Source organism: Glycine soja, chromosome 19 (genome assembly GCF_004193775.1).
Source record: "Glycine soja cultivar W05 chromosome 19, ASM419377v2, whole genome shotgun sequence".
Lineage (NCBI taxonomy): Eukaryota > Viridiplantae > Streptophyta > Magnoliopsida > Fabales > Fabaceae > Glycine > Glycine soja.
The window spans coordinates 44,702,714-44,729,531 of NC_041020.1; the positions used below are offsets into that span (position 1 = coordinate 44,702,714).

Below are 26,818 nucleotides of genomic sequence, written 5' to 3' on the forward strand. Positions count from 1 at the left end.
AGAAGCTACAACATGCCTCTGTCTGATTTTGATTAACAAACAAGAAATACCATCAAAACCTAAAAGTCAGTCTTCAAGACTAAATATCTTACCCCTTCCATGAGGTTTTTATTTGCATGCAGTGGATTAGCCTGGTCTAGCTAATCGTTAAAACTATTGATTGAATCGTGGCATTAGATTAAATTCCTATCTATGATAAATTTGAAGGAGGAAAATAGAATCCTGAACCTCAATGAATCCACACAGTAAAAGATACTCTTTTCATAAAATAAAACTTAAGAAACAATTATTTTTTATCTCTTAGTTGTTTTAATTTTAATCTCCTTTTAAATTTATTTACGAATTTAATCATTTAACTATGATATTCCATCAAAACATATCATATGACCGTAATACATCCATTAAATATGAACTTGGAATTACATTTATTGAATTGAACATAGTTAGATAATTAAATTCTTAAATAAATTTAAATAAGAATTAAACTCAAAATTAAAGATGACTAAAAGGGCCAGAAATACAATTTTATTAGAATGATATTAACTTCTTTTTAAATTATTCATTTTATAATATTTTTTATTTTTAAATTAAAAATATATTTTATAAAAAAGAAAAAATATATTACAAAACCATTAAAAAATATTAATAACGAAAATATTTTGAAAAAATATAAGTTTAAAATAAATTTATTATTATAATTAAATTAATCATTTTTTTAATCTTATAAATTAGATAATTTGATCTTATATAAAAAAAGAAAGAAAGGAAAAAAATATGCAGATATTAACCTTATCAAGCTTAAAAGCCCACACTTGTTAACCCAGAGCTGCAACACGTGGCAGAGACTTCTAGCATAACCACGAGAGCTCGAAGGCTGGAACATATCCTCCACTTCCATTATATTCTAGTCACCGAATGTGCCAAACACCGAAGCTCTTATAAAAGCATGCACTTGACACTTACTAGGCCATAGCATCATAAGCTTGGAAGAACCTCGCTGAAGAGTTAAGGAGAGAAAACATCAACATCAAACCAAACCATAAAGATGAAGCCCATTGACGACAAACAAGAGACAGTGACGATAAGAACGGTGAGCCACGACGAGGAAGGGAAAAAGAGGGTGGAGAAGACAGAGCTTAGCACTCACAACATCGACACTATAAGGTACGTCGAGAAGAAGCTCATCAACAAGGGTGTCCAGCGACAGGACCGCCACCCCGCCGACGGCATCGGAATCAGCCGGCCACCGCCAAAGTCCGGCCACGGCGGCAAGTTCACGTGGGAGGGCCCTGCTACAGTGGAGAATAGCGAACTCATGGCGGCGCCGGCGGCCATGGACGAGGGAGACCCCAACTATGTGGACTGGGAAGAGAACGGAGAAGAGGCGTCGGAGTTAGTTGTTGGGGAGGTGGAAGTGTCCAAGGTTGCTCAGGAACACGATGGGCTTGCTAGAGTTGACGTTGATCCTCGCTTGCAAGTTAACTAATTAACCATCATCGTCGGTTGATTTGTTTCGTGTAATCGTGTATGGGTTCGCTGATCTATGTTTAATCAATCTTGTTAAGTTTGGGTTTTGATTTGGACTTAATTTGTTTTATATAACTTTTCAAAAACTATGAGCTACTTTTTTATTTATTAAGAACACCTTTTTCAAATAAATACAATAAATTCGATTTTTTAAAATATGATTAAATAGGTTTTAAAAAAAGGCTGTAAATATTCCTAAAGTTAGAATCAGCAAGAACGTTGCATTGGACAAAAATTTGAAATAAAATATTTCTATTTATCTATTTTTTATATAATATCAAATATCTATTTCATCGAATATATATACCAATAATTTACTAACTAGATGGTAGATAATTCGATCAAAATCTGTAACTATTGTGATCTTACATCAATACTTTGAAACCGTAACAATTGTAGATAAAAAATAATTCAAATTTATTCTGTTTCATTTATTTCGAGTTTGGATTAACTTTGTATCCGACATCTTCTGTGTCTCATCACTGCAAACAAAATTATTCACGTTTCATTTACGTGTGACCATTAAAACAACGGATAAAACAAATCCATATCTATGAGGAGTTTGGATTACCTTTGTATCCGACAACTTCAGAAAACAACGGATAAAACAAATCCATATCTATGAGGAGTTTGGACTACCTTTGTATCCGACAACTTCAGTGTCTCATCACTGCAAACAAATTTAATCACGTTTGATTTATGTGTAACCATGAAAACTATGGATAAAAAAAATTCCATATGTAAGAAATTTTTAAAAATTATCTTTAGTCGGGTTTTTTTATTTTTTAAATAAATGATTAAAGTTCTATTGATTGCAGAATGAATGATTCGGACATTCCAATTCATAAATGACAATCTCTTGGGAACACTACCAACAAAGAATAAAAAAGGAAGGTAGATTAACAGAGAAGTAACTTGGAAAAAAGACAAGTAATTAATGACGGATGGGATAGGATGTTACTAAACAGTACATGCATAAATAACAAATATTACAATAACAAAAATTAATAAATCCAACAATCAAAACAGTGGATGCATAAATAAATAATATCACAATTTTAATAAATTAACATCATGAATAAGAAATTTTTTTTATTTAGTTCATATTTTTTTAATTCTTACTCTGTTGCTTTCTTTTGCCAAACACAATTCAATGCTGACTTAATATTTATCACATAACATCACGAGCATTTAAAACATGTTCTCGCACCTAACAAAGGCATACACAGAAAAATACAGCGATCTTTCACTCTTCAGTTTCTCTATCAGTTTAATTTATGCTGAACTATTATATTCTTCTAAACACAAAAAGAAAGACTGCGATATCTTTCTCTCTCTAGCTTTTCGTTTAATTTATGCTGAAACATTGAGTTTTGTTCCAATTTTCATTAAATAATAAATTATGGTTTAACTGCCACAAATTAATCAATAATATTAATACAAATACAAATTAATCAATAAAATTAATACAAATTTATGCACTAGTAAATCAACACCCACGATTCTGAATACCAAAAACAACTTCAATTTATATATAAATTTAAAGTAAATAAATAGAACCATAAAATTTGAAAATCGAATAAAAAGTGAAACATACGTCCATTGAAAACCACATAACACTTCAACTAACCAAAATACTTAAAGCATAACAAAAACCAAAAAAAAAACGAGAGATAAGATACTCAATTTCTTAATTTCCTAATCCCAAGACACATTCTTCAATCCCCTCTCTTTTTGTCAACACATTCTTTCACTGGGGAGTAAAAATTCCAATCTGGATGCGTAGAAGAAATTGCAGGTATTCCAAAAGGATGATCCTTCACGTAAGACTGAACATCAGGAGACTCCATAACACCCTTCAAGTACGTGCACATCAAACCCTTTGGATCTACATTTGAAAAACAACAGAAATAACGAAAAAAACAAAAATAAAAATAAAAATAAATCCTTACATAATTACAAAATATAACATCTCACCTAAAGCTCTATCCGCATAATTATCCGGCTTATACGACTGAGGGAATACAGCTGTATTAGGCTGCATTCAAAAGTAACTGGATCTGTTAAATGTAAAAACAGAATATTAAATAAAGTAGAATATATATATATATATATTACAGGATTGAGGAACGCCTTGTATGGTCTGTCATCAATCAACAGAGTATTTGAAGCAGAATATGGACCTCCCTTCTTCACAGTTTCCCAAACTTTCTTCAATTCCTTGAAAAACAAAGGCTTCGAAGCTTTTTCTAAGGATTTGAAGCCGGAATTAGTACATTGACGTTGATCCTAAAATTAATGAGCAAACAATAAGAAAAATAATGAGACAGAAAAAAAATTTACATTTATTTATTTTTACAAAAACAGCCACTCACCCAAACAAATAACAGTTTGCTTCTTAAAGATCCAATGGCATAATTCAAGGCAGCATCTATGTTGTGCCTGTTTTCATAGCGAAAACTGTATCAGTAAAACACGAATAAGAAAAGAAAATAAAGAGAAAAAAAATTCTAAAAAGCGTGCTACTTACTCCATTGCAGATGACCAAATACCAACTTCAAATCTTTCCAAGCAGAATTTCATAAACTCTTGACTAAATGGTCTCTTAAAAACTACAACAATGATTTTAAAAAATAATACCTTAAATATAACGAAAACAAGCAACTTACGCATTAGCAGTAACCTACGTAAATGAGAATCTTATATACGTTTGAATTTGTATATTTACATACCAAGATAGCCTCTGTAGTGCCCATCAGCTGCACGAGACTTCGGAATTTCACTTTTAGAACAACGATGAACTCTAAGGAGCAGTAACCCGTTAAGGTTCATAATAAGCAACTTCTTTCGTGGTCCAAGATTCAGTTTCTCCAAATGAAGATTCAAGTCAGTCCCCGAGTCGTCGGTTTCATAATCATACTCGTCTTCAGAATCACTAAACTTGATACTCTTGTTCTTTCCTGCCATACTCACAAAGAAGTTTTTTTGTTTTGATGCTTGATGAAACAAAGATTAGTACTATACTTGCTTTATATACATGTACACCTAGAGGTGGAAATAGGGCGCATCATATTCCAATATTCTTTTATGAATGATTTAATGCACCCTCGTTGATCCAAATCTAAAACGTTACCCGTCTTAACCTTATTCTCTTCTTCTTGGAAATATCCATAATTCATGTATTCCAAGATGAGTTAAACCCATGGCATCCTCCTTCCTCGGTCCTGACTTCGGAAATCTTAAACAACACTAACGTTGCGATATATTGGAAATTTATTTATGCCGCACACACAAGTCTACAATGCCACATTAATTCTTGCCCTTTAATTGGAATTTGGAAATTTATATATTGGGTCCCTCAATATCCACCAATAACAAATTAAGGCATGCTGGAGACCACACATTTTAATGCACGTTTTGGTAGAAATAACCAGAATTTTTAGATTTTGGTTGAACATCCTTTCAAGTTCTCTCAACGGAAAAATAAACACGCACTTAAGGATATTAGAGGTTACTACATATTAAAAAAAAACTTAAATATCATTTTAGTCTTTATAATTTAAGATTTTTTTTAACTTTAATCCTTCTTGGAAAATTATTTTTTTTATTTTTAATTTTTATAAACTATGTTTGTTATATTATTCACTCTTATGACACTTTAGATAATATTTTTTCACCGTTGAAAACTCTATTTAAAATGTCTTAATGACTAAAAATAAAAACATAATTTTACAAGAATGAAAATAAACAAATACTAAATTGCGATGACGGAAATATATTTAACCCATAAAAGAATATTAACTAATGTATTTTAGACTAAAAAATATCTCTATTTTATCATGTTGCTGGACCACCATTAGTCGTCAATAATATTTGGATAGTGAAAAGTCTAAAGTCAGTGGGCATTTCCATTAATGGATGGTTAACTACTATTGGCTTGGGTAGTACCTGACTTGGATAACAATAAAAATTAAATACATTAGTAATTATAAACAAAAGTATAATTGATATTATAGTTTTGAATTTGTAAAACATTTTCATTATATATTTTATTATACGTTTTCAACTCTTTATATACATGATTTCTCAACTATTTAAAAATAATAATTATATTTTATCAATTTATATTTTAATTTTAATTTAATTTAAATACATCAACATTGTAAATAGTTTTTATATTTGTCTTATACGTAGTTTTACTTTTAAATAACTACTTAAAAAGTATAATTTGAATGTTTTTCAATTAATTGACATAAAAAACTATTTAAAATCATGCATGAAAATTAAACTCTTTTAATTTTTATTATAACTTGCTTAAATTTAAAAATAAAATGTATTCAAAACTTGTTAGTTATTGACTTATTGTACAAGTACAACCGTAAGAAGATGGACCGGTTCTAAGCTCATCTAAGGTTTCTCAGTAAAATGGCCCACCATCCGTGCGATAGATAAGTTAGTAGTTAGATTGGGCTTGGTTTCTGGCGTTGGGTCTTCAGCTTCAAAATAATTGCTGGACCAACATTTTTGTTAATTCAACACTGTTTGTCGAGGACTCGAGGCACAGTCATTATATTTCATTACTCATTAGCTGCATATTGGCTAGTGATTTTAATTTATACTTTTTTTTTGGTTTTTTAATTTAAAATATAGTACAAAAAATTGTATATAACATTTTTTTTTTTTAATTTCTTGCTGACCAATTTGAATAACTCGAAGTTCAGGTTACTCCTAACAAAATTATTGTAGCTAATTTTGATTAGTTTTCCTTCGTCACCTTTCATTTTTTAGCAATCATCTAAAAAAAAGTCCATCATTGATTAGATGAAGAGAACTTTCACTGTTAGACGGACACTATTGCTTAAACTTTGTCTTGTTATTATAGGAAGAAGTGAAGAACTCAAAGCCCGTAACTATCCAAGTCCCAGATACGATGGAATCTCATGCGCAATTATGCGATAACTTAATCGTGTGAGGGACGACAAGGCCCGTGTATAAAAATTTGGAATCTTAAACAATTTGAATAAATAGTTCATGCAAGGCTTACTTAAATATAATTCTTTAAATTTCGCTTTTATTGTTCTAATCTTTTTAGTTACAAAATTACTTATAAAAAAACTAATTTGTAATTAAGTAATTATTAGCATTTATTCAATACACACGTCATTAATTCATTTAACATAATTTACAACATAATTAATCTCAAATAATTTTAACAACGTATTTATTTGGAAAAAAAATCTAATCTTATAATATAATTTAATATTCTAATGAGTTTTAATTTGGTTGGTCAATATTTCTTTCTTGAGATTTTAAAATTTGAAGGTAAATCCAGTTCATTAATATTTTAAAGCTCAAATGTGTTCATATGTAGAAGACAATTGTGTTAATCTATTTAATGCAAAAAAAATTATATTTGATTTTTTTAGTGAATAAAATTCGGTTGGACCAACAATAATTACTGTAAGCGAAATTAATCTTTGACAGTTATTGAGTTGGAGTACATCCATAATCTTTTACCTACGACCCAAAAAATATATGAAGTGCATACATATGAAAATATAAATATGGAAAACTGGTTATTTAAAAAAAATGAAATTAAAAACCGTTTTCTCAAAACGAAATTGTTCCTTAAATTCTATCATGCAGTGATTATCATAATTAATTATAAAATGTGCTAATGACAAAAAATATGTTATTTTTCTTTTTTCCTCTTCAACAGTATCTATTAATCAAGAATAGTAGATTATTCAAATACCATAAATTACACTTTATGCGTATAAAAAACTGGATTTAATTATTTTAAGTTTCAAAACCTCAAAATAAAATCCTAATATTCCAAACTAAGGATCCCTTGCAACCTTTAATATAGAAAGCATATCATTTATAGGGTTATATATCGCATACCCTCTCCCGTTTTCTCCTCTTTAATTAAGTTCCTTTGTCATTAGGTTTAGGTGCAGGCGTATTAGGGACGTTTTGGGTTGTGCGGTGTAAGAGTAGTAGATGACAAATTGAACAGCAGAACTATCAATGTTAAAAGCCGGTTAAATGGATCTAGAATTTATTGAAGTTCCTAGGATTTAAATAATCAGTTTCAGGTGAGCTTTCTATTACATTAATCAAAGGTCTTGTTCACAACATGAACTCAACGTAAAACTTGTGATTCAAGAACTTTGAAGTTTGAACGGTTGAACACATGAAGTGAAGTATAAAAGAGACCTGTCGAGGATTATGGTCACCTCGAGATGTTACGGAATTTTCAATGTGGTTGTACCGTCACCTTGTGCTTGCCACTAAATGGAAATTTGCTAAACGGGGCAAAAGGCTTGACACTTGAAAATGATTGGATTGCAGAACCAGCTAGAAAGGTTAATGATTGAATTTTAGCTGGCACTTTAATTACAAAGTTTTAATTATTAAGCCTTAATAAGGGGATTTTTTTGTATTAATTTTTAATCATGGGAAAGAAATTCGTGGCTTTTTTTAAAATGGTTGCTTGCGACGCATCACATTTGATTTGTCTTTCCTACTAATTTGAAATTAAGTGTTGAACCACATGTCTAGCTTCCAATTAGTCATCTTTCAAGAAACAGAATCGTTGTCGCAACATGCCTAGTAAAGACCTAACTGCGCATGAAATACTTCAATGTATTGTCTCGTGTTACCATCTGGTTCGGCCAAAGGGTTAAAGTGTTTCAAAAAGGCCAGATCTCAATATTGAAATTATGAACTAACAAGAATTGAGTATGTTGAAGAGGTTAGTTTCTCACAAGTCATGAACCAATGTTAGAATTCTTGTTGAAAGAAGTGTTAATATTTAATGTTTAATCGAATATAATTACCTTTAAGGAATGTGTATGAGAAAAAAAAAATTGAAAATTGAGGAATAAGGGGAGTAAAAACGGATTTTACGTATAAAATAAACAAGTAAAAGTGGATACAATTTTATGGACTTTCTCTAAAACTAATTCTATATTTTTAATAAACTATCATTGTAAAAAAAACTCTATTAATCAAATAAAATTATTTTAAATATAAATTTAAAATTAATTATTATAAAAATTGATATTTTTCAAATATATAACAATATATGAATATATGATTCAATCTTAACATATAAAATCTTTAGAAGATTAATGTATTTCAATTAAATTCTAAAATTAATTTCATTTTAAAAAATAGAAAATAAATGAAATAGAATGTCCTAATAATATAATTTTTATATTATTATCCAATAATAGATTGTTATATAAAGTGATTTTTTCACTTTAAAAGCCGCATTAAAAATAATTCCTTATTAATTAATAATATAAAAAACTTATACAAAGAGTTTAATAAATTAAATTTTAAAAAAAATATTGACCTTTTTTTGTAAAAGGTTATGTCTTTGTGGAGCCGCGTGTCATGTTTATTCCCCTCATTATATTTTTTGATTATTTATTTTTGTTGAGATTATGGGCATCTTTAATTGAAGGCTTTCAAATCGAGTTTGATAAGATTATTAGAAGAAACAAAATTATCTCCTCAGATATTTAATTAAAAATCGATATCACCCATTAAACTGAAATAATCTTACCTAATTAATTTATATTATTATTATTATTATACTTCAGACATGTAGTGTGCGGAAATTAAAATCACAAGATACATTCTTAAGAGAAAAAAAAAAAAGATACCATTAGTATATATTTGATTTACACTTAACATTGTTGTGGCTCATGTCTCAATAACACATCCAACAAATAAAAATCACTTTTACCCCATAATATTTTTTTTTTACCAAATTTCTAAACATGCTTTTAATTCATATCAAGGCAATGATCTCAGCCACTAGAATGGAACAAATTCAACTTTACTGTATTTGGTTAAGCATTCTTTCATGTCTTAGGTGCCTGAGACGATCGAGGAAACTATCTGTTGTAGTCATTGCCATTAGGTAGATGATTAATCACGTTGTTGTGACTGTTTACGTTAATCAATGGTGCTGATCTACTGTTAACTTAAATGTTTAGGCAATATTAATCCTTACTAAGTATTATTTACTGAATGTCTTTTTTTACTAAATAGAACTTAACCAGTAACAAATATTCATATTGTATGGATATATGAGAGAAATTAAAATATCAATAATTATTTTAAAACATCTAAAACATAAATTAAAAGAGAAAAATATTTTAAATTAATAAAAAGTAAATCTTAATTGGTTGAATTTTGTGTTTTTGATACAATACTTTTTAAAAATATTTTTTCTATTTTTTGTATAAATTTAGCGGGGTAATGTGAAATATTTATACTATATAATAATATCTCAACTTTCTTAATTAAAAGAATAAATGTAATATTCTTCAAAAAGAGGATATATATTTCCTTTATCTCATAGTAGTCAAGTATTAAGAGGGTTTAACTCAGATAATTGAATTGAGTATTTGAATTGTTATGAATCTTTTAGTATATGACTTTAATTTTTACAAATAAAAATAATAACAAGAGTCACGTGAGAGTGTAAGAAATAACTATTAAAATAAGTATTATTTTAGTTTTTAAATGTAATATTAATTATCTCTTTTCATTTACATTTTTCATAATATTAATATCAATAATGAACAACAAAAATTATAAATAAATTAATAATAAAAAGGTTAATCTTATAAAATTATTATACTCTTTCAATTAATTACTAACTTTTTTTTGCTTATATAAAAAGTATACATGATGATAACACTCGTTATAAGACAAAGAGAGTATCATAATAAAAAAAATATTTTGATTTATAAATTAGCAATTAAAATATTTTTGTGTCCGTGAATGCAACATATTTCCAGTTAGATTTTTTTTCTAATACACTCAACTATTTTTACCACTTAAAATTTCAATTTTAATTTATGTATTTTACCAACGTTGGTGTGTCACTAAAAAAATTAAAAAATAAAATGATGTTACTTTATTACTAATTTTTGAAAAATGACATCTTTTTATAAACATGATAATAAAATATGTAAAAATAACAAAAAATATGATGATGTGCGGAAAAAAAATTGGATAATAAAATCGTAAAATAATAATAGTTGAATAATAAAATGAGTAATTAATTTTTTTTTTGTATTTTCAAGTCTAAAGTCAATAATTATTTTAATTATCAATATATATATTAAATTTCATTCTTGATCTCTATCAGAAAATACTTTTCCAAATTAGGGTTTAAAATCAAAATATATTCATTCACTAACATTACATTTTATTAATATTGTCGTATACTCATATAGTTATATGAATGTTTTTTTATACATTTATAATTTTATAATTATATCAGCCCAAGAATGTTCTTGTCGCATCTGATGACGGCATCATAGTAGCATCCAAATAATTATTTAAAAAGTTGGTTATAGCACAAATAATTGGGTCAATTTAGAGAAAATGGTTTAATTATTTTCTTAAAATAAACAATAGGTTGACCTTATTAAAAAAATTTAAAAGCTTAACTGAACATTATGATATGACAGAAAAACAAAAATAAAACATTAAATGAAAGAAGACTAACACTACACCATGGAAAGTTACACATTACAATATTTTAATATCTTTTTTATACTAAATATTTTAAGAGAAAAAGGATTATACACTGTAATTTTTTTATATATTCATTTAATCATTTTTTTTACTTTTAAAATAATTATCTTAAAATAATTTAATCAGTTATTTATAATTATATGATAATATAAAATAATTCTACACGCATATATGCACTCACAATTCTTTTATGATATGTTAAGGGGATATAGAAAGAGAAAAAAGTTTATAGAAAGATAATGTAAAAAAATTTATACAATTTTTCAATCATAATTCATTATGTATAGTAAATTCGTTAACTTTTAAAATAATTATTTTAAAGTAGTTTAAATGGTGATTTATGAATGGAGAACAATATAAAAAAATTACATTATCAATATTTAGGCATTAAACTCATAAAAAATACAAAACTATATTAACGGGTGTTGAGTTTATTGTGGAAGAGGTTCAAATGTGGGGCGTATCTCAACTTGTGGCAAATAAGGTTCAAATTTTTATTGGAAGAAATATCCACTATTAAGATTGTCTTATAAAAAAAGATACCCATCAGAAACTAAGGGAATAAAAAATAGATAATGAATTATTTGTTATTAAATTTTAAAAAATGATTTCTAGAAACAAGATTTTATTTCTTTCAATTTTTTTTAATTATTTAAATTTTAAATTTTTTCTCTTTATTTTTATCTTCTAAAACAAAAGGATTTTTTTTTTCAAAAACAAAAAGGATTAAGTATCAATCAAGGTTGGGTCTAACTAAAAAGGGATTAGTCTGCCCATGAAATGATAAACCATGATTCAATTTTTTTTAAAAGAAAAGTGCCCATACTTAATATCAAATAGTACCTTGAATTGCATAGGATTAATCCAAAAGAGGATATCTATAGAGGAAAAGAAACATAGGAAAAGGCTCCATTTTATACTTTCTCAATAATAAAGTAAAGGGGATTAGGTTAAACATCAGATGAAATTAAAATTGATTTTGCTCTAACATTTTATATCTTGTTATTGTGACAACGATATATAATTTGTGATTTTACACTTGCTTATTTTATTTTATTGTTTTTAACGGAACTTTTTTCTAGTCTACTTATAAAGAAATACATATAATTATTTAAGCCAATAAAAATAGTGGAATGTAAGGATAATATATAAAACTAAAAAATGTTGATATAACTTCTTAAAAATAATATTTGTAGGTGTAATAAGTGATAAATTGACAGCTGAGGAGTTAAGTAATAACTTTAAAAGAAGTGTATATTTTACTTTAAAGAAAGGAAAGTATCTATAAATATATTATCACTAGGCGTCAGGGATGAAAGCGGTTTTCCTTAATTTTTAATAAGATATGATTCCTCATTGTTGCAAAAAGAAGCTATCAGATTGGTTGAAGGAAATTACATATCCCATCTGAAATAGAATAACTGGATCGATCCAAAGCAGAGAAACAAGTTTAACTTTTAAGTTTTAACAAAAAAGCACTGTGGAGCATACGTAGATGACAATAGTCAATAAATCTTTCATCATAGTGTGGACACTAATAGCTGTGCATCTGTAATTGGAGTATTGCCTGTCAGCGTGCATGGGTAATAGTAATAACAATGATCACAAAAATGATAAGCAATGAGATAGAATATGAATATGATCATATAAAAGCTATACATACTAATAAAGTATCTAAAGAATTGATCTAGCTTAGCTGTTTACAAGACCTTTCACTGTTTCTCAAACTAGCTTGTAGTACTCCACATATATTCACAGGACCACATGCCCCTCGTGTTGGCAATTTATCAAATTCGAAACTTTTTTTTATTGTTTCTTCTACAATGCTTTAGTACCAAATTACATTAATTAGCTTATACGCGAATATTGAACTGACTATAATAAAGTTTTCTCCTTATTCTTTATCTCATAGTAGTCGATTTTTTTTTAAAAATGATAACTATTAAATAATGACACGGGAAACAAACTATTATTACAATACAAAATTAAGTACATTGGCATAAACAGCAAATTAAAATATTTTGCATGCAGTATAAGCGTCTTGCTTTGTCAACCGAAAGATTAATTGAAATCAAGATTGATTCAAACATGGCAACAATATATATATATATAGTTGATTATATTATACCACAAAACAATGTCTTTTTTTCTCTCTGATTAACACAACAATGGCTGAGCTTTGAACCAATGCAAGCATGGTTAGAATATATAATTGTTTTGGTATATAATGATAACAACAAGATTTGAACTTAAAATTTTGTGCTAACCATCCAAATTCTTCCACCACTAGACCAATCCTGGTATGCCCAAGCTTGGTTAGATATTTAAATGAAGTAGAAAAAAGTGAGAAAAATATAAATATTATAGGTGATAAGAAGAAAAACACAGAAAGAAATGATCAGTATTAATAAAGTATTTTAAAAAAATAAAATATCTAAAAATCATTACTCATTAGGTATTGCCCTTTAACTATATATTGAAATTCAACACTTTTTTGGTGCTTACGGTGCACTTGTTGTGCTTATTAAACAGAAGAATTAAGAAAGTATTTCTTTTTCTAGGCTCATACTTGCTAAAAAAATCAAGAAATTAAAAAATATTTAATAAGAAGTATACATATTTAATAAATTAATTTAATTTAAAACATAAAATTAGTTTTTTTTTATTTTCTATTTGAATTATTGACAAGTAAACTAACACGTAGTAGACGATAGTCAATGCTGTGAGGAAGAAGACGTGTGTGGACAACCTTGGGATTCAAGACTAAGAATGATATGCTGCAGAATAGGCATAAGGGTCGTGAAGAAGGTGCAATGTCTAATCTAAGAAAGGCACACCCACTCAATTCACATGCATATTGCAAGGAATGTGAAAGTTCTGCCACCAATCGTTACCGAACCCAAATGGGGTCTCTGTGTGTTACCGAAACGTTTTGAAGACAAAATAGCTAGAATAGGGAACATCAATCACCCCCAAGTATGGTGTATTATGACATATATAATGGACATAACGTTAGTAGTAGGAGCCCACAGGACTGAATTTGCTCCAAAGTTGTAATAAATTCAACAATTGACTGCATTATACAAGGTTGGCCCTTGCACTTGCTCATTTTTTTACAGGCAAAGAAAATTGTACTTTATAAAAAATGGACCAATAGCACAAGGTACGTGCTAGAGCCCATGGAAATATTCGGTACATATCCTATGAAGACATGTACTTGCTCGTTTTGTTATTAGAATTTCTATTTTGTTCCAAAACAAACAATATAAAAATACTGAATGGGTCATTAATTTTATTTATTATGCCTTTAGAGATTAGAAAGAATTAATAGACAATAGCTTAAAGAAATTGGGAATCTCTCTTAGTCTGCCTTTGAAAACAAAGTTAAAGAAAGTACCTTCAACCATACAGTTGTTGTTTGTTGTTTGTTCTTTGTTTGGCTTTTTCCAGAATTTAACCAAGAATTTAAACGAATTAAAATACGAATGCATATGTTTTTATGGTGCCCTAAACAAATGCCGACGCTTTGTTTAGCTGTTAAAGACAGAGACGTGAAACTAAAATGATAATAATGTGGCAAGGATAATCTAGATGATTCACAATTTTAAATTGAGTTTATCCAAATGATTTTATATTTCCATAGAATGGGAAATGTATTTTTAATTTATTCAATGCACAAGTAGTAGGTGGAAGATTAGAAACTTTTGACTATTTACGTTGATTATATATCTTCCCCAAAAAGCTCGAGTGTATTCTATACAAAAGGTTCATTGTATAGCTTACAATTTCCTCACAACCATTTTAAAACAATACACACGAATAAACAACAGGTATAACAATAACGTCATATTAAATCATCAAATCCTTTTATTTTTAGATAATGATCTGTCTGTCTGCATGAGAGAGACTTAAAACTAAAAGATAATGCTATGGATATTAGTCTAAAATGAATTATAGTTAATGATGTGTTAGTAGAGATTAATCAGAATGTGCCTTTAAGTTAATAAGAAAAGTAATAATTAATTTTACGCATCGGTTAAAATAAACTATATATTGTTTGACCATGGAAAGTGTATTAGGTGAAGATTTAGAGAGATTTGTGACTATTGATAGTATTGATTATTCCCTCTGGTTTCCCCTTAATTTCCCTTATGACAATTTATTTGTTACAAAAGATACATTAAACAACTTACGTTTAGTTCTTCAAACTTTCATTATACAAAGGCCCACAACATGAAGTATGTTGACATAACAATTGTATCATAATGTATTAAGTTCTTTACTTTGCTTAGCTTAAAGCAATTGGCACCTCTAGTATAAAAAAAAATCACTTGGGGGATACTTGTAATGACAGTTTCACTTTTTCTCATCACACCTTCATTCAGTCGGTGTATTCACTCTTGCAATTTCTTACATTTTTTTCTGGTACCATTTTTTATTCAGGAAGAAAAACTCAATTCTGGAAGTATAAAACATCAAACCAAAATTAAAGTCTCATCTTTGTATAGACGAGTTAATGTGTACGCAAAAGATAATTCAATTTTTTTTTTATCAACCTGTTAGTATATTTGTCAAAATTTATAGTTAGCCTGTGTTTGTAGACTTGATTATTAACACATATTTTATGGCTCATTATCACCCACTTTTCCCTTATTTTAATTGGTAAAAGCATATTATTATTGACTTTTTCTTTTCGAGTGGCATATGTCCATCAACTTTAATTCAAACGCCTTTTTTATTTGCAATTCGAATACAAAACCCAGAATACAAAGTTCACTTTATTTTGAATGAAATATAAAGATCGCGTAATGATGTTCATTTTCCTTAAATAAATTGCCCTATAACAAATCGTTTTTGTTGCATTTCGTCTTTATGCCAGATTCAATAGTTCCAAATTTCACACGTGGTGCCAAAGAACTAAAAAAATTCAACAAATTAAGCCCGTTTAATACTGCGTGATTTTCATTTTGGAAAGAAAAATAAAAAGTAATGGCTGTTGTTAACAGAATTGAAGGAACTAGGAAGGACTCAAGGAAGGGCAGGATGCCGCTGACCATAAAGAGATTCGTCATTCGTTGAGTTTGGTCGGTAGACATTTAAGGGTACGAAAGTGACATGCTATTACACCGCCACAACAAAAAGAGTTTCTAATTTTACAAGACTTTATTTCTCTCTGTGAATCAATTTACGGATTAAAAACTAAACACGGACAAATATGTTAGGTTTATTATATACATGTCGGTTGAAATAAGAAAATTGTAAAATAGAATTTGCATAGTTTTCAATTTTTCAAAATGTAAACATTCTATCAATTATTCCTTGGTTCAAATAAAATTGGATTCAATCCTTTTAAATAAAGTTTAATTTAAATTTTATGAATAAATTAAACATGATTAAAAGGAAAAATTCTACTAAGAATAATCAATTAAATTTTTCGATAATAACTAATCATAAATAAAATTAATATATTTTTTCACCAATGTTATGATTAAAAAAATTATAAAATAGTAAATAGTAGTGAGTTAATGTAGTATACTATGCATCCAACTTCTAATGCCTGCTTCATATAATCTTTTTTAAAGCTTGCACAAAAAATAATTGCGGTTATTACACCATGATTTAGGGTTATTTTTGTGTTTGTGGGGTTAGATACAAATTTAAATAATTTGTCCCTAAATATTTACTAGAAAAAAATATAAAGGTAAGATAAACTAAATTTTCCCAATAAATTAAAGTTAAGTTATATATATTTTACTTTTTATAAATTAAATGATAGATTTTTTTAAAAATGATCTCAAACAAAAAATTGAATAATTTTAATGTTAAGAATTTCTTTTAACAATATCAATAATTACAAGTACTGTCAATATAATATTTTAAAAGTAATGCTTGTATTTTAAAAAGAATAAAATCTTTTAATGTAGTTTAAAACTATTATTAAAATATGATTTTCCTTTACTTGTGCTTCTTGCAATGCCTTCAATTCTAAACATAAATCAAGGTTTTTAACAATAATACTTACTAAAACTTGAAATAGTTTTAAAGATTAATGCAATCTTTTTCAATTCATACTCATCCAAAATTTAAAACTTGTCGGTTTAAAATAAGACTAAATAAACAAAATTTAATATTCTAAAAATCTTTTAAAATTGACTTCCAATAGGAAAAGTAAATTAATCTAATATGTACATAAAATAATAAATACAAAAATAAACTTTATGTAAATATGTAATTTATCACCAACATTTTCACTAAAATATTTTTTTATAAATCACATTTATTTATGAAATTTAATTAAGCGTTATATTAATTTAATATCTTTTTTTGAGGGACGGAGAAGTATTCAAAATAGATATAAAACTTTAGAGATTCGATTTCTCTAAATTTGCGAGATTGTACTTAAAGGATAATGTGATATAATATTGATTAGTTAGAAAATAAATGGTTAAAGTTGTAATAAATTTTAAATTTTATTATATACATATTTGATTTTATCGCAATTCTCAATTGTTGAATTTCGATCTCATTATGATTGTGAGTAAACTTTATTCTTTAAGGGACGTTTGGTACAAGAACAAATTTTTCGTGCTTGAAAATAAAGATTTTTGAGAATCATGAATCCTCATGATTCTAAAGATTAATAAAATTTATTTATTTAGTCATAAATATTTTTTGAAATAATTATATAAATTTCATAGAAATTAAAGATTAGTGATATTTCATCAGCTATTTCCATTATTTATCATAATAAATAATTTAATAGAGTATTGTGATATTTTACTGTTTAAAAAAAAATAATCCGGAAAACTTAGGTTCTTATTTCCTCACGAAAATAATTTTGTGTGAAACCTAACTAAAAACCAATCTTAATAAATATTTTTTTAAATAGATATTAAATATGAAAAACCAAAGCTCTTAATTTAAGATTCCTTAAAAACTTACAAATTATCTCCTACTAAATGTACTCACAAAGTGCATAAGTGAGTACCCGAGTATTCACTTCAGAAAAGTCGCATCTCTAATATTTCTGTTTTTTTTTTTAAGAGAATCTAATATTTCTGTTTAAAAACGAAGTATTGTACTATTGCACATTTAAAACTTCCATAACAATATGACTGTTAAGGCTTTATAATTATATGGTTATTCAATGATATTTTATACTATATTACATCGTTAAAAGCAAGTGTGTGGCTTTTGAAATAATTATTTATTTAGTTTTTTAATAATATGATAATGAATGAGTAATTAACAATACCGAAAACTTTGATATCAAGAATATATTAGAATTAAATCTAATATTGTTATAATATTTTCTTACATTAATGTCTTCCATTAAGTATTTATATTCAATATTCAATAATAATATAGTTGTGCATAAGCTTTGACTCACATAACTCTCATAAAATATGGTGGGCCAGGACGACGGGTTGGAAAGAAAAGGAGAAGAGAAATAATACTATTTTTTTAAGAAAGAAATAATACTATTATATTAGTTAAAATAGTTCCAAAAAACGGAAGAAAATATGTGCAATTAATCTAGTATTAGGCCAATCAAATGTCATGTGCCGGGAAAATTAAGGCAAATGATTATAACGTTCTTAAATCATCGTGTGTTTTCCATAATTTTTTTTTTTATATATATTTTGATATTCCCACCCTACCTTACCAAGCTGTTTCCAATTTTATATAAGCCGCACAGTGGCTGCAGAACTTAGTACTTAACAGTTACCTGAGACCTTAAGCATTGTGAAGGTAAACACTAAACACATTATAAAAGGCACAAGAGAGAGAGAGAATGCAAGGCACCCACGTAGAGAACCTCTAAAAACAAAAATAAAAACATTCTCTCCCATTCCTCCCCCCCTTAGCCCTTCCTTCCTTCATTTTTTTTCTCTTTCTTTTGTTGGTTTGTTTGTTCCTTTTGTTGTACGTTCTCCTTTGTTCTCTTCTTCCGCATTTGGTACATGCGGTGTTCTACTTCTCTCTTGGTTTGATAACAGGATTTGACACAAGTGTTGTGGTCTCCCATTTCAGGAGAATCACTCACTGGCATAATATAGAGCTTGTTAAAAGCAAAAAAAAAAAAAAAAGTGAAGTGTTTTGAGATCTGGCATGTTATCCTTTTCTCTCTAGCTTTAATTTCTTTGTGGGGGTGTGTATGTGCTAGAGTAACTGACATTCCAGCTCTGCTTCCTTTGTTTTGCGTGGCCCAGAAGCAAAATAACAATCACCAAAAGAAAAAATACATATATATTCCACCCAAGTGATTCTTTTAAACCCTTTTCGATCCACCATTCTCACCTTGTTGAGCTTGGCCTAGCTAGCTTTGCTTCCCACTCCTCACTAGTTAACTCTCTTTTATTATTTTTCTGACACCAAGCTTGATCAAAACGTACGGTTCCAATGGATCGCTTTTCTTCCAGTACCATTCTCCCCGAAGCGTTTCAAGGTGCCAAAGATGACTTCACCATGCAGCTTGCATTGGTGTGGAACCAAATCAAAGCGCCACTGATTGTCCCGTTGCTGAGACTAGCAGTGTTTCTGTGCTTGATCATGTCGGTGATGATGTTCATTGAGAGAGTCTACATGGGCATTGTCATCACTCTGGTGAAGTTGTTTGGGAGAAAGCCAGAGAAACGTTACAAGTGGGAGCCAATGAAGGACGACATTGAGTTGGGAAACTCTTGTTACCCAATGGTTCTTGTTCAAGTCCCCATGTACAACGAAAGAGAGGTACTATTACCAATAAGGCAATAACTTAGTTTTTTTCCCTCATCATCACTTTTAACACTTATACTATTAAGCACAACACTTTCAAGCCTCGATCTCGATCAGTTTCCCTTGTTACTTAAATGCAGGTTTATCAGTTGTCTATTGGAGCAGCATGTGGGCTTTCTTGGCCTTCAGATAGGATCATCATACAAGTCCTTGATGACTCCACTGACCCAACAATCAAGGTTAATTAGCACTAAATAAATGTTCCATGTGATTACGAATTTTGGATATCATTCTGAGTCATTTTTTTGGTGACTGAATACAAATGCAGGAGTTGGTGCAGCTTGAATGCCAAAGATGGGCAAGCAAAGGGGTGAACATAAAGTATGAGGTTAGGGACAATAGGAATGGGTACAAAGCAGGGGCTCTCAAAGAAGGCATGAAGCGTAGCTACGTGAAACAATGTGATTGTGTTGCTATCTTTGACGCTGATTTTCAACCAGAGCCTGATTTCCTGTGGCGGACCGTTCCATTTCTCGTGCACAATCCCGAATTAGCCCTCATTCAAGCACGGTGGAAATTTGGTAATCATTTTTTTAATTATTTTTCTATTGAGTCTTAACATTCAACATCAACAATCATAAGGACAACAACCCTTGCTTAATTTAGAATTTGGTTTTCTTGATGGCGGCTTTCGTTGCATTAATCTAGACTAGTTAGTATCTTAGATTAGATAGCTTGTCCTAAATTTAGAACTTGTGTTTTAAAAACTGTCGGTGGGTTGTTAGTTTTGAACTTGTTTTCAAGAACTAGTTTGGTTGGGGTGGGGTAGGCCCTACTTTGTGGTTGAACAACCGTGTAACATCACAGTCTATAGTCTACCACCTTCAAATTTCGTGGCTGCCTTTGATTTAGGCCACGTATTCTTTTCTTATCGTTTTTTCACTTCTTTGTGTCTCTGGGACCCACTGTTTCTACTCCCCTCCAAAAACTATAATGGAGAAGTGTTACTTCTCCTTTTTCTTTTAGTTGTCATTTCCGTGGTTTGATTTCTTTTGAGTTTTGTCCCGTGCTCTAGAAAGAAAAAATAAAGTGGGAATGGCAGATTCAGATTGGCAAACCTCTTTTCATTATTTTTGGGGACAGTCTGTCATGAAAAGTCATCTGTGAACTGTTAGATGATTAACCATTGATACAATAATAATGGCTGTCATGTGTATATTGTCCTTGCTAATGAATTCATTTATAGCTGAAAAGGGTTTGGTTGTGTCATTGTGTGGCCGAAAAGTCAGATACATAAACACTGGACCACTGCTTAATGCGGAAACGGGTAATTAAATTTGTAGGTAAAATGGATTGTAGACTGGATAAGTGAGTAACCAAGAAGTTCATAATAGAATGTTTTAACAAACACAGAAATTTCAGTCAAGAACCCTGGTATAATCCGAGTTTCAAAAATTAGTATTTGGCATCTAGTTATACTTTTTTATATATAAAAAATCTCTTTAGTTATACTAGTACTATAGTTCCATGTATTTTACTACATGCTATATATAACTTTCATGAAACAATAACGATTATAAAAGCTTTGATTAAAGCGTAAGTTTCAAAAACAACCGTGCATATGATTAAGGCAAAGTACATTTTTTTATAAAAAAAAAAAGGTTTTTTCTGTAAGAAACCGTGTTCCCGAGTATGTTATCTTATGATAATAAAAGAAAATAAAATAAAATGAAGATGATAATGTTTTGGAAAAGTGTGTGTTCTATGGGTGACTTTCAAGAATACTATAAATTCTAAAATGAGAACTAGTGAAGGGCGACACTCCACTGACATAAAGAGTAGTTTCGGCCCTGAGTAGTACCAATTTTTTTTCTTCGGTGACTATTTTGTTTTTTTGTTAGCAAATTGAATATTTGGCGGGTCCAAATATTATTATTGCTGATTTCTGCTACCGCATAGGTGGGCAATACTTGAAACCTGCATGTATGTATAATTATATTTCAAAGGGTATTTCAGTCTTGTAAAAAACAACACCGTTGTTGATATTATCGTGGTTGTTGTTGTCATCATTGTTCTTGTTGCGCTTCTTCATCTTCTTTTTTCCCCCTTACATGTCTTGTGCTGCTTCCGCAGTTGCATGTGCAAATTTAATGGTGGACCTTATTTCGTAGTCACTGTCTATCTCTACTAACCGACAACTGGATCTATTTTTAACTCCTACAAAATCAATATAATTACAAAAATGGCATTGCAAATTTCATGCCAGCTAAGCTGTTGACGAGGCAATTTATTGATCTTTTTTATTTTGTGATTTTCCAGTGAATGCCGATGAATGTTTGATGACCCGAATGCAAGAGATGTCACTAGATTACCATTTTACTGTGGAACAAGAAGTGGGGTCTTCCACTTACGCCTTCTTTGGTTTCAACGGTAATATGCATGACCAATATTTCACTTTATACAATTAAAAAAATCGAAATAGAATCTTTCCATTTTCCTTTTATGAAAAAAAAAACATGGATTTTTGTGCAATAGTGGAAGCTAGCTCTTTTATGAAAATAGAAGATTTAGCCAAATTTTTTTGTACTCTTGTAAATACATTAGGGACAGCGGGAGTATGGAGAATTTCGGCGCTTAATGAGGCTGGTGGATGGAAGGATAGGACCACAGTGGAAGATATGGACTTGGCCGTGCGAGCCAGTCTCAAAGGATGGAAATTCTTATACTTGTCTGACTTGAAGGTTCGCTTTCTTCAAACTTTGTTATTATATTTCATTTGATGATTTGAATTAAAGTATCTTGGAAACTTACTTTCTTACTTTATAAAATATCTTTAAGTTAGAAGAACTAAATCCTTATAATTAAATATTATCAAAACTTCATGGTTGTGAGAATTCATGTTTAAATCATCTTTTTGTGATATATCACTTCTACTTAATAATACTTTATGTATGTGTGTGTGCTATCAATTTGTTTCTGATATGGGCTATTCAATTGGCTACAGGTTAAAAATGAGTTGCCAAGTACTTTCAAGGCCTACCGCTACCAACAGCACCGTTGGTCTTGTGGTCCAGCCAATCTTTTTAGGAAAATGGTCATGGAGATCATAAATAACAAGGTATATAAGTTTATTTATTTTTTTCCTTGAATTATCAGGAATATATGCAGGAGCAGGACAAAATTTGTTGACTACTTTTGCTCCAAATTCATATGTATGTTATGTCCATTGCAGAAAGTGTCATTGTGGAAGAAGATACATGTGATTTACAGCTTCTTCTTTGTTCGGAAGGTCGTAGCACACATAAACACGTTTGTGTTTTATTGCATTGTATTACCTGCAACAGTTTTGGTGCCTGAGGTTGTGGTCCCAAAGTGGGGAGCTGTCTATATCCCTTCCATCATCACTATTCTTAATGCAGTTGGAACTCCAAGGTCTTGATTTCTCTTGAGTTTTGCTCTATTATCAAATCACATGATCCAATTTTAAAGACAAGGAACTTGTTTTGCAAGTAAGAGTTTGTTGACTTTATTCATTGTGTTTTCTATGTTTCAGGTCACTCCATTTGATGGTCTTCTGGATTCTCTTTGAGAATGTCATGTCTCTGCATCGAACAAAGGCAACGATTATTGGTTTACTTGAGGCAAGTCGAGTGAACGAATGGGTTGTCACTGAAAAACTTGGTGATGCTCTCAAGACTAAAGCAGGAGGTAAAGCACCTAAAAAGCCTCGATTCAGGATTGGAGACAGGTATGAATGAGTATTCTTGGCTCGATTATTTGATAACTTTCACTGATTTCTAAGTAGTAAATTTTATATGATATTGGGCTGCTAACCTATATTTATTGTTTTTGTGTTCAAATATCATTAGGATTCACTTGTTGGAACTTGGTGTCGCATTCTACCTCTTCTTTTGTGGCTGCTATGATATTATGTTTGGGAAAAACCACTTCTTCATCTTCCTCTTTATCCAATCTTTGGCCTTCCTCATCATGGCATTTGGATATGTTGGCACCATTGTTCCCAACTCCTAAGAAGGATTCGGCACTTCATTCGGCTATTTCAGCTTCTGTGCCTTCATGTCAACGTGTATTGTAGTGTTTTCAACATAGTTCTGGAAAATCACAGCTTGTTACTATAAAAAAGAAAGGGTGGTCATTCTTCAAGGTGTTGCATAATCAGAGTCAGTGACTCCAAAGAGTTACTTTTCTTGTGAATATACCGCAAAGATATATAAGCAAATTACTGAAATTCTTCTCATGAAAGGTAAGTATACAGAACAAGATCGCAGCAATCATGTGGCATCGATCCTCCGGGGAGCAAACATTGGATGGATTGTTTATAAGATTTTGTAGTTTTTTTTTTTTAACTTTTGCTTTTCTTTACATTGTATTTGTTTGAAGAAATAAACAGCTTCAAGAAATGGGATAAAATACACAGTTTCATTTTGCATTTCTTCTGTGTTAGTCAAATTTGACAGGAATGGTTGTATGGGGGCAGAGACGAGTCTTTTGAAGTGCAAGCCATAGATTTCCTAATAGAAACAACTAAGTTAATGTTATACCAAAGAAAGTTAATAACTGAATTGGCTTGATTATATATGATGAAATAATTGACGGGGAAATTCAATGGCTGACGAAGTAATTACTACTTCTAACCTCCAAGAATACTGAACAAAATAAATGACATAATAAGACAGAATTTAGTAGAAGCCTTTTGCAATTTCCTTTCTATGTATTCGTTAAAGGCAAGCACAATATGGAAATAGACAAGAGTTGACTTTAGAATACAAACAGAGTCTAAATAAGACTGACGTCATTTTCATGTCATGCAATCATAATTTTTACATCTACCCACTTTATCAAGAAATAAAGTATAGATGACAGAGATTTTTACTTTTTAAAAAGAATAAAATAATATTAAGTTTGTGGTTCGGATTGAATAATTCAATTTGTTATTTAAAATATTAACACATTAACAATATTTAAATACTAACACAATCTTATATAAAAAATCATCCCAAAAAAATAACGCAATTATACTTATTTTAATATTTTCATCTAAGAATTAGTACTTTGGAAAAATATTTCTTATACCACTTAAATAACTGAAGATAATTTATCATATGGACTTTTGTCAACTTATTCTAATCTTTTAACACTTACAAAATTTAAAGACTTCATTCAAAATATAATGAAAGTAAGTCTTATGTTGAATTTTTCTTTTGTAAACTACGGTGTCTTTGGGTTAAGTCTCTTTTAAGTCTCAATAGTTTTTTTCTTTTTGACGTGAATGAAAGATTAAACTTTTATTCACATATTTAAGTAATAAGGTTATCTATTAATTATGTTATACCATTTAAATTGTTCTTAATTTATATTTATTCTTATTATCAATAAAAGATAAAAGATGGTTGTTTAACTTAACTTAAGAATGGTTATTTAACTTAAAGAAAAAATATAATAACATTAAGAATTAAAAAATATTTTTAAAAAATTTGGTTAACTGTTGCATTTTCAATTTTTTAAAATTAAATATATTAGTTTAGATTTAAATGAGATTAAAATTGAATCGTTGAAGATAATATGTGAGTTTGATTTTGGAAGGAAACAATTTTTAGTAAAACTTTTCTTACATAAACGGGAGGATTAAGGAGAAAAAAAAAGTTTAGATTTAAATTGGGTACAGAAACAAATTGGGCCGAAAGCACAGCCCACAAACAATGACCCAAATTATTTGGGAAGCGAGCTACCCATGAAGAATTCCAGTTCCAGCAATGTGAATTACATAGCAGAAGGGGTTTTGGCGCGCCATACAATGGGATTTGGAGCTCGTTCTGCTCTCCGTCTTCGTCCCAATTCGCATTTCAACAATTCCATTTGCTTCTTCTGCTCCCAATCACTCACACTCTGTGAATCCGATCCCCAATACCAGAATCGCCTTCAAAAGGTTCAAAAACTCGAAACCTTACTAAACCGCGGTCGCACGGTCACCGCAAGAAGGTTCCTCAGATCCCTTCTTCTCACCAAAACCGCATTCTCTTCTCTCTCCGAACTCCACGCGCACGTCTCCAAACCCCTCTTTTCGGACACCCTCTTATGGCTCTGTTCCGTTTCCAAAATGCTCGACGAAGCCACTGACTTGTACTCTTCCATGCGAAAAGACGGTTTTATCCCTTCCACCCGTTCCGTCAATCGCTTGCTCCGAACCCTGGTGGATTCCCGACACTTCGAGAAAACCCTCCCTGTCTTCGCCGACGTTGTCGATTCTGGTATTCGACCCGATGCTGTCACTTACGGAAAGGCTGTTCAGGCGGCAGTGATGTTGAAGGACCTCGACAAGGGTTTTGAGTTGATGAAATCCATGGAAAAGGATGGAATGGGCCCTTCTGTGTTCGCTTATAACTTGATACTGGGTGGATTGTGTAAAGTGAGAAGGATCAAGGATGCTCGGAAGCTGTTCGATAAAACGATTCAGAGAAACGTGGTTCCGAATACTGTTACTTATAACACGCTCATTGATGGGTACTGTAAGGTGGGTGATATAGAGGAAGCTTTTGGCTTCAAGGAGAGGATGAGGGAACAAAATGTGGAGTGTAATCTTGTTACATATAATTCCTTGTTAAATGGTCTTTGTGGTTCGGGGAGGGTGGAGGATGCGAAGGAGGTGTTGTTAGAGATGGAGGACAGTGGTTTTTTGCCTGGTGGGTTTTTGAGTTTTGTGTTTGATGATCATTCGAATGTTGCTGGTGACGACAGTTTGTTTGATGGAAAAGAAATAAGGATCGATGAGCAAACTTATTGTATTTTGTTGAATGGACTATGCAGGGTTGGGAGAATTGAAAAGGCTGAAGAGGTTCTGGCCAAACTAGTGGAAAATGGAGTTACTTCAAGCAAGATTTCATATAACATATTGGTGAATGCATATTGCCAAGAGGGTGACTTGAAGAAAGCTATACTGACAACTGAACAAATGGAAGAATGAGGGTTGGAGCCTAATCGAATCACT

At 30.0% G+C, this 26,818-nt stretch overlaps 4 protein-coding genes across 4 annotated transcripts; 3 read left to right on the plus strand and 1 right to left on the minus strand.

The window, feature by feature from the left end:
- Positions 1–920: 920 nt before the first annotated feature.
- LOC114397965 lies at positions 921–1,577 on the plus strand. The gene has a single exon (XM_028360057.1). The coding sequence runs from the start codon at positions 1,046–1,048 to the stop codon at positions 1,484–1,486; it is 441 nt and encodes a 146-aa protein (XP_028215858.1). The 5' UTR covers positions 921–1,045; the 3' UTR covers positions 1,487–1,577.
- A 1,525-nt stretch (positions 1,578–3,102) lies between these two features.
- On the minus strand, positions 3,103–4,619 carry LOC114399290. Its single transcript, XM_028361454.1, has 6 exons — positions 4,260–4,619; positions 4,058–4,139; positions 3,903–3,969; positions 3,646–3,816; positions 3,505–3,565; positions 3,103–3,415 (listed from the first exon to the last, which is right to left on the minus strand). Exons 1-6 carry the CDS (start codon positions 4,492–4,494, stop codon positions 3,246–3,248), a joined length of 786 nt encoding a protein of 261 aa, XP_028217255.1. The 5' UTR covers positions 4,495–4,619; the 3' UTR covers positions 3,103–3,245.
- A 14,215-nt stretch (positions 4,620–18,834) lies between these two features.
- LOC114400614 (glucomannan 4-beta-mannosyltransferase 9-like) lies at positions 18,835–24,262 on the plus strand. Its single transcript, XM_028363144.1, has 9 exons — positions 18,835–19,827; positions 19,953–20,051; positions 20,141–20,393; positions 22,132–22,242; positions 22,417–22,553; positions 22,817–22,930; positions 23,045–23,244; positions 23,366–23,560; positions 23,682–24,262. Exons 1-9 carry the CDS (start codon positions 19,498–19,500, stop codon positions 23,842–23,844), a joined length of 1,602 nt encoding a protein of 533 aa, XP_028218945.1. The 5' UTR covers positions 18,835–19,497; the 3' UTR covers positions 23,845–24,262.
- A 1,302-nt stretch (positions 24,263–25,564) lies between these two features.
- Positions 25,565–26,794, plus strand: LOC114398865 (pentatricopeptide repeat-containing protein At5g12100, mitochondrial-like). Its single transcript, XM_028360978.1, has one exon. The coding sequence runs from the start codon at positions 25,565–25,567 to the stop codon at positions 26,792–26,794; it is 1,230 nt and encodes a 409-aa protein (XP_028216779.1).
- The last annotated feature ends 24 nt before the right edge of the window (positions 26,795–26,818 follow it).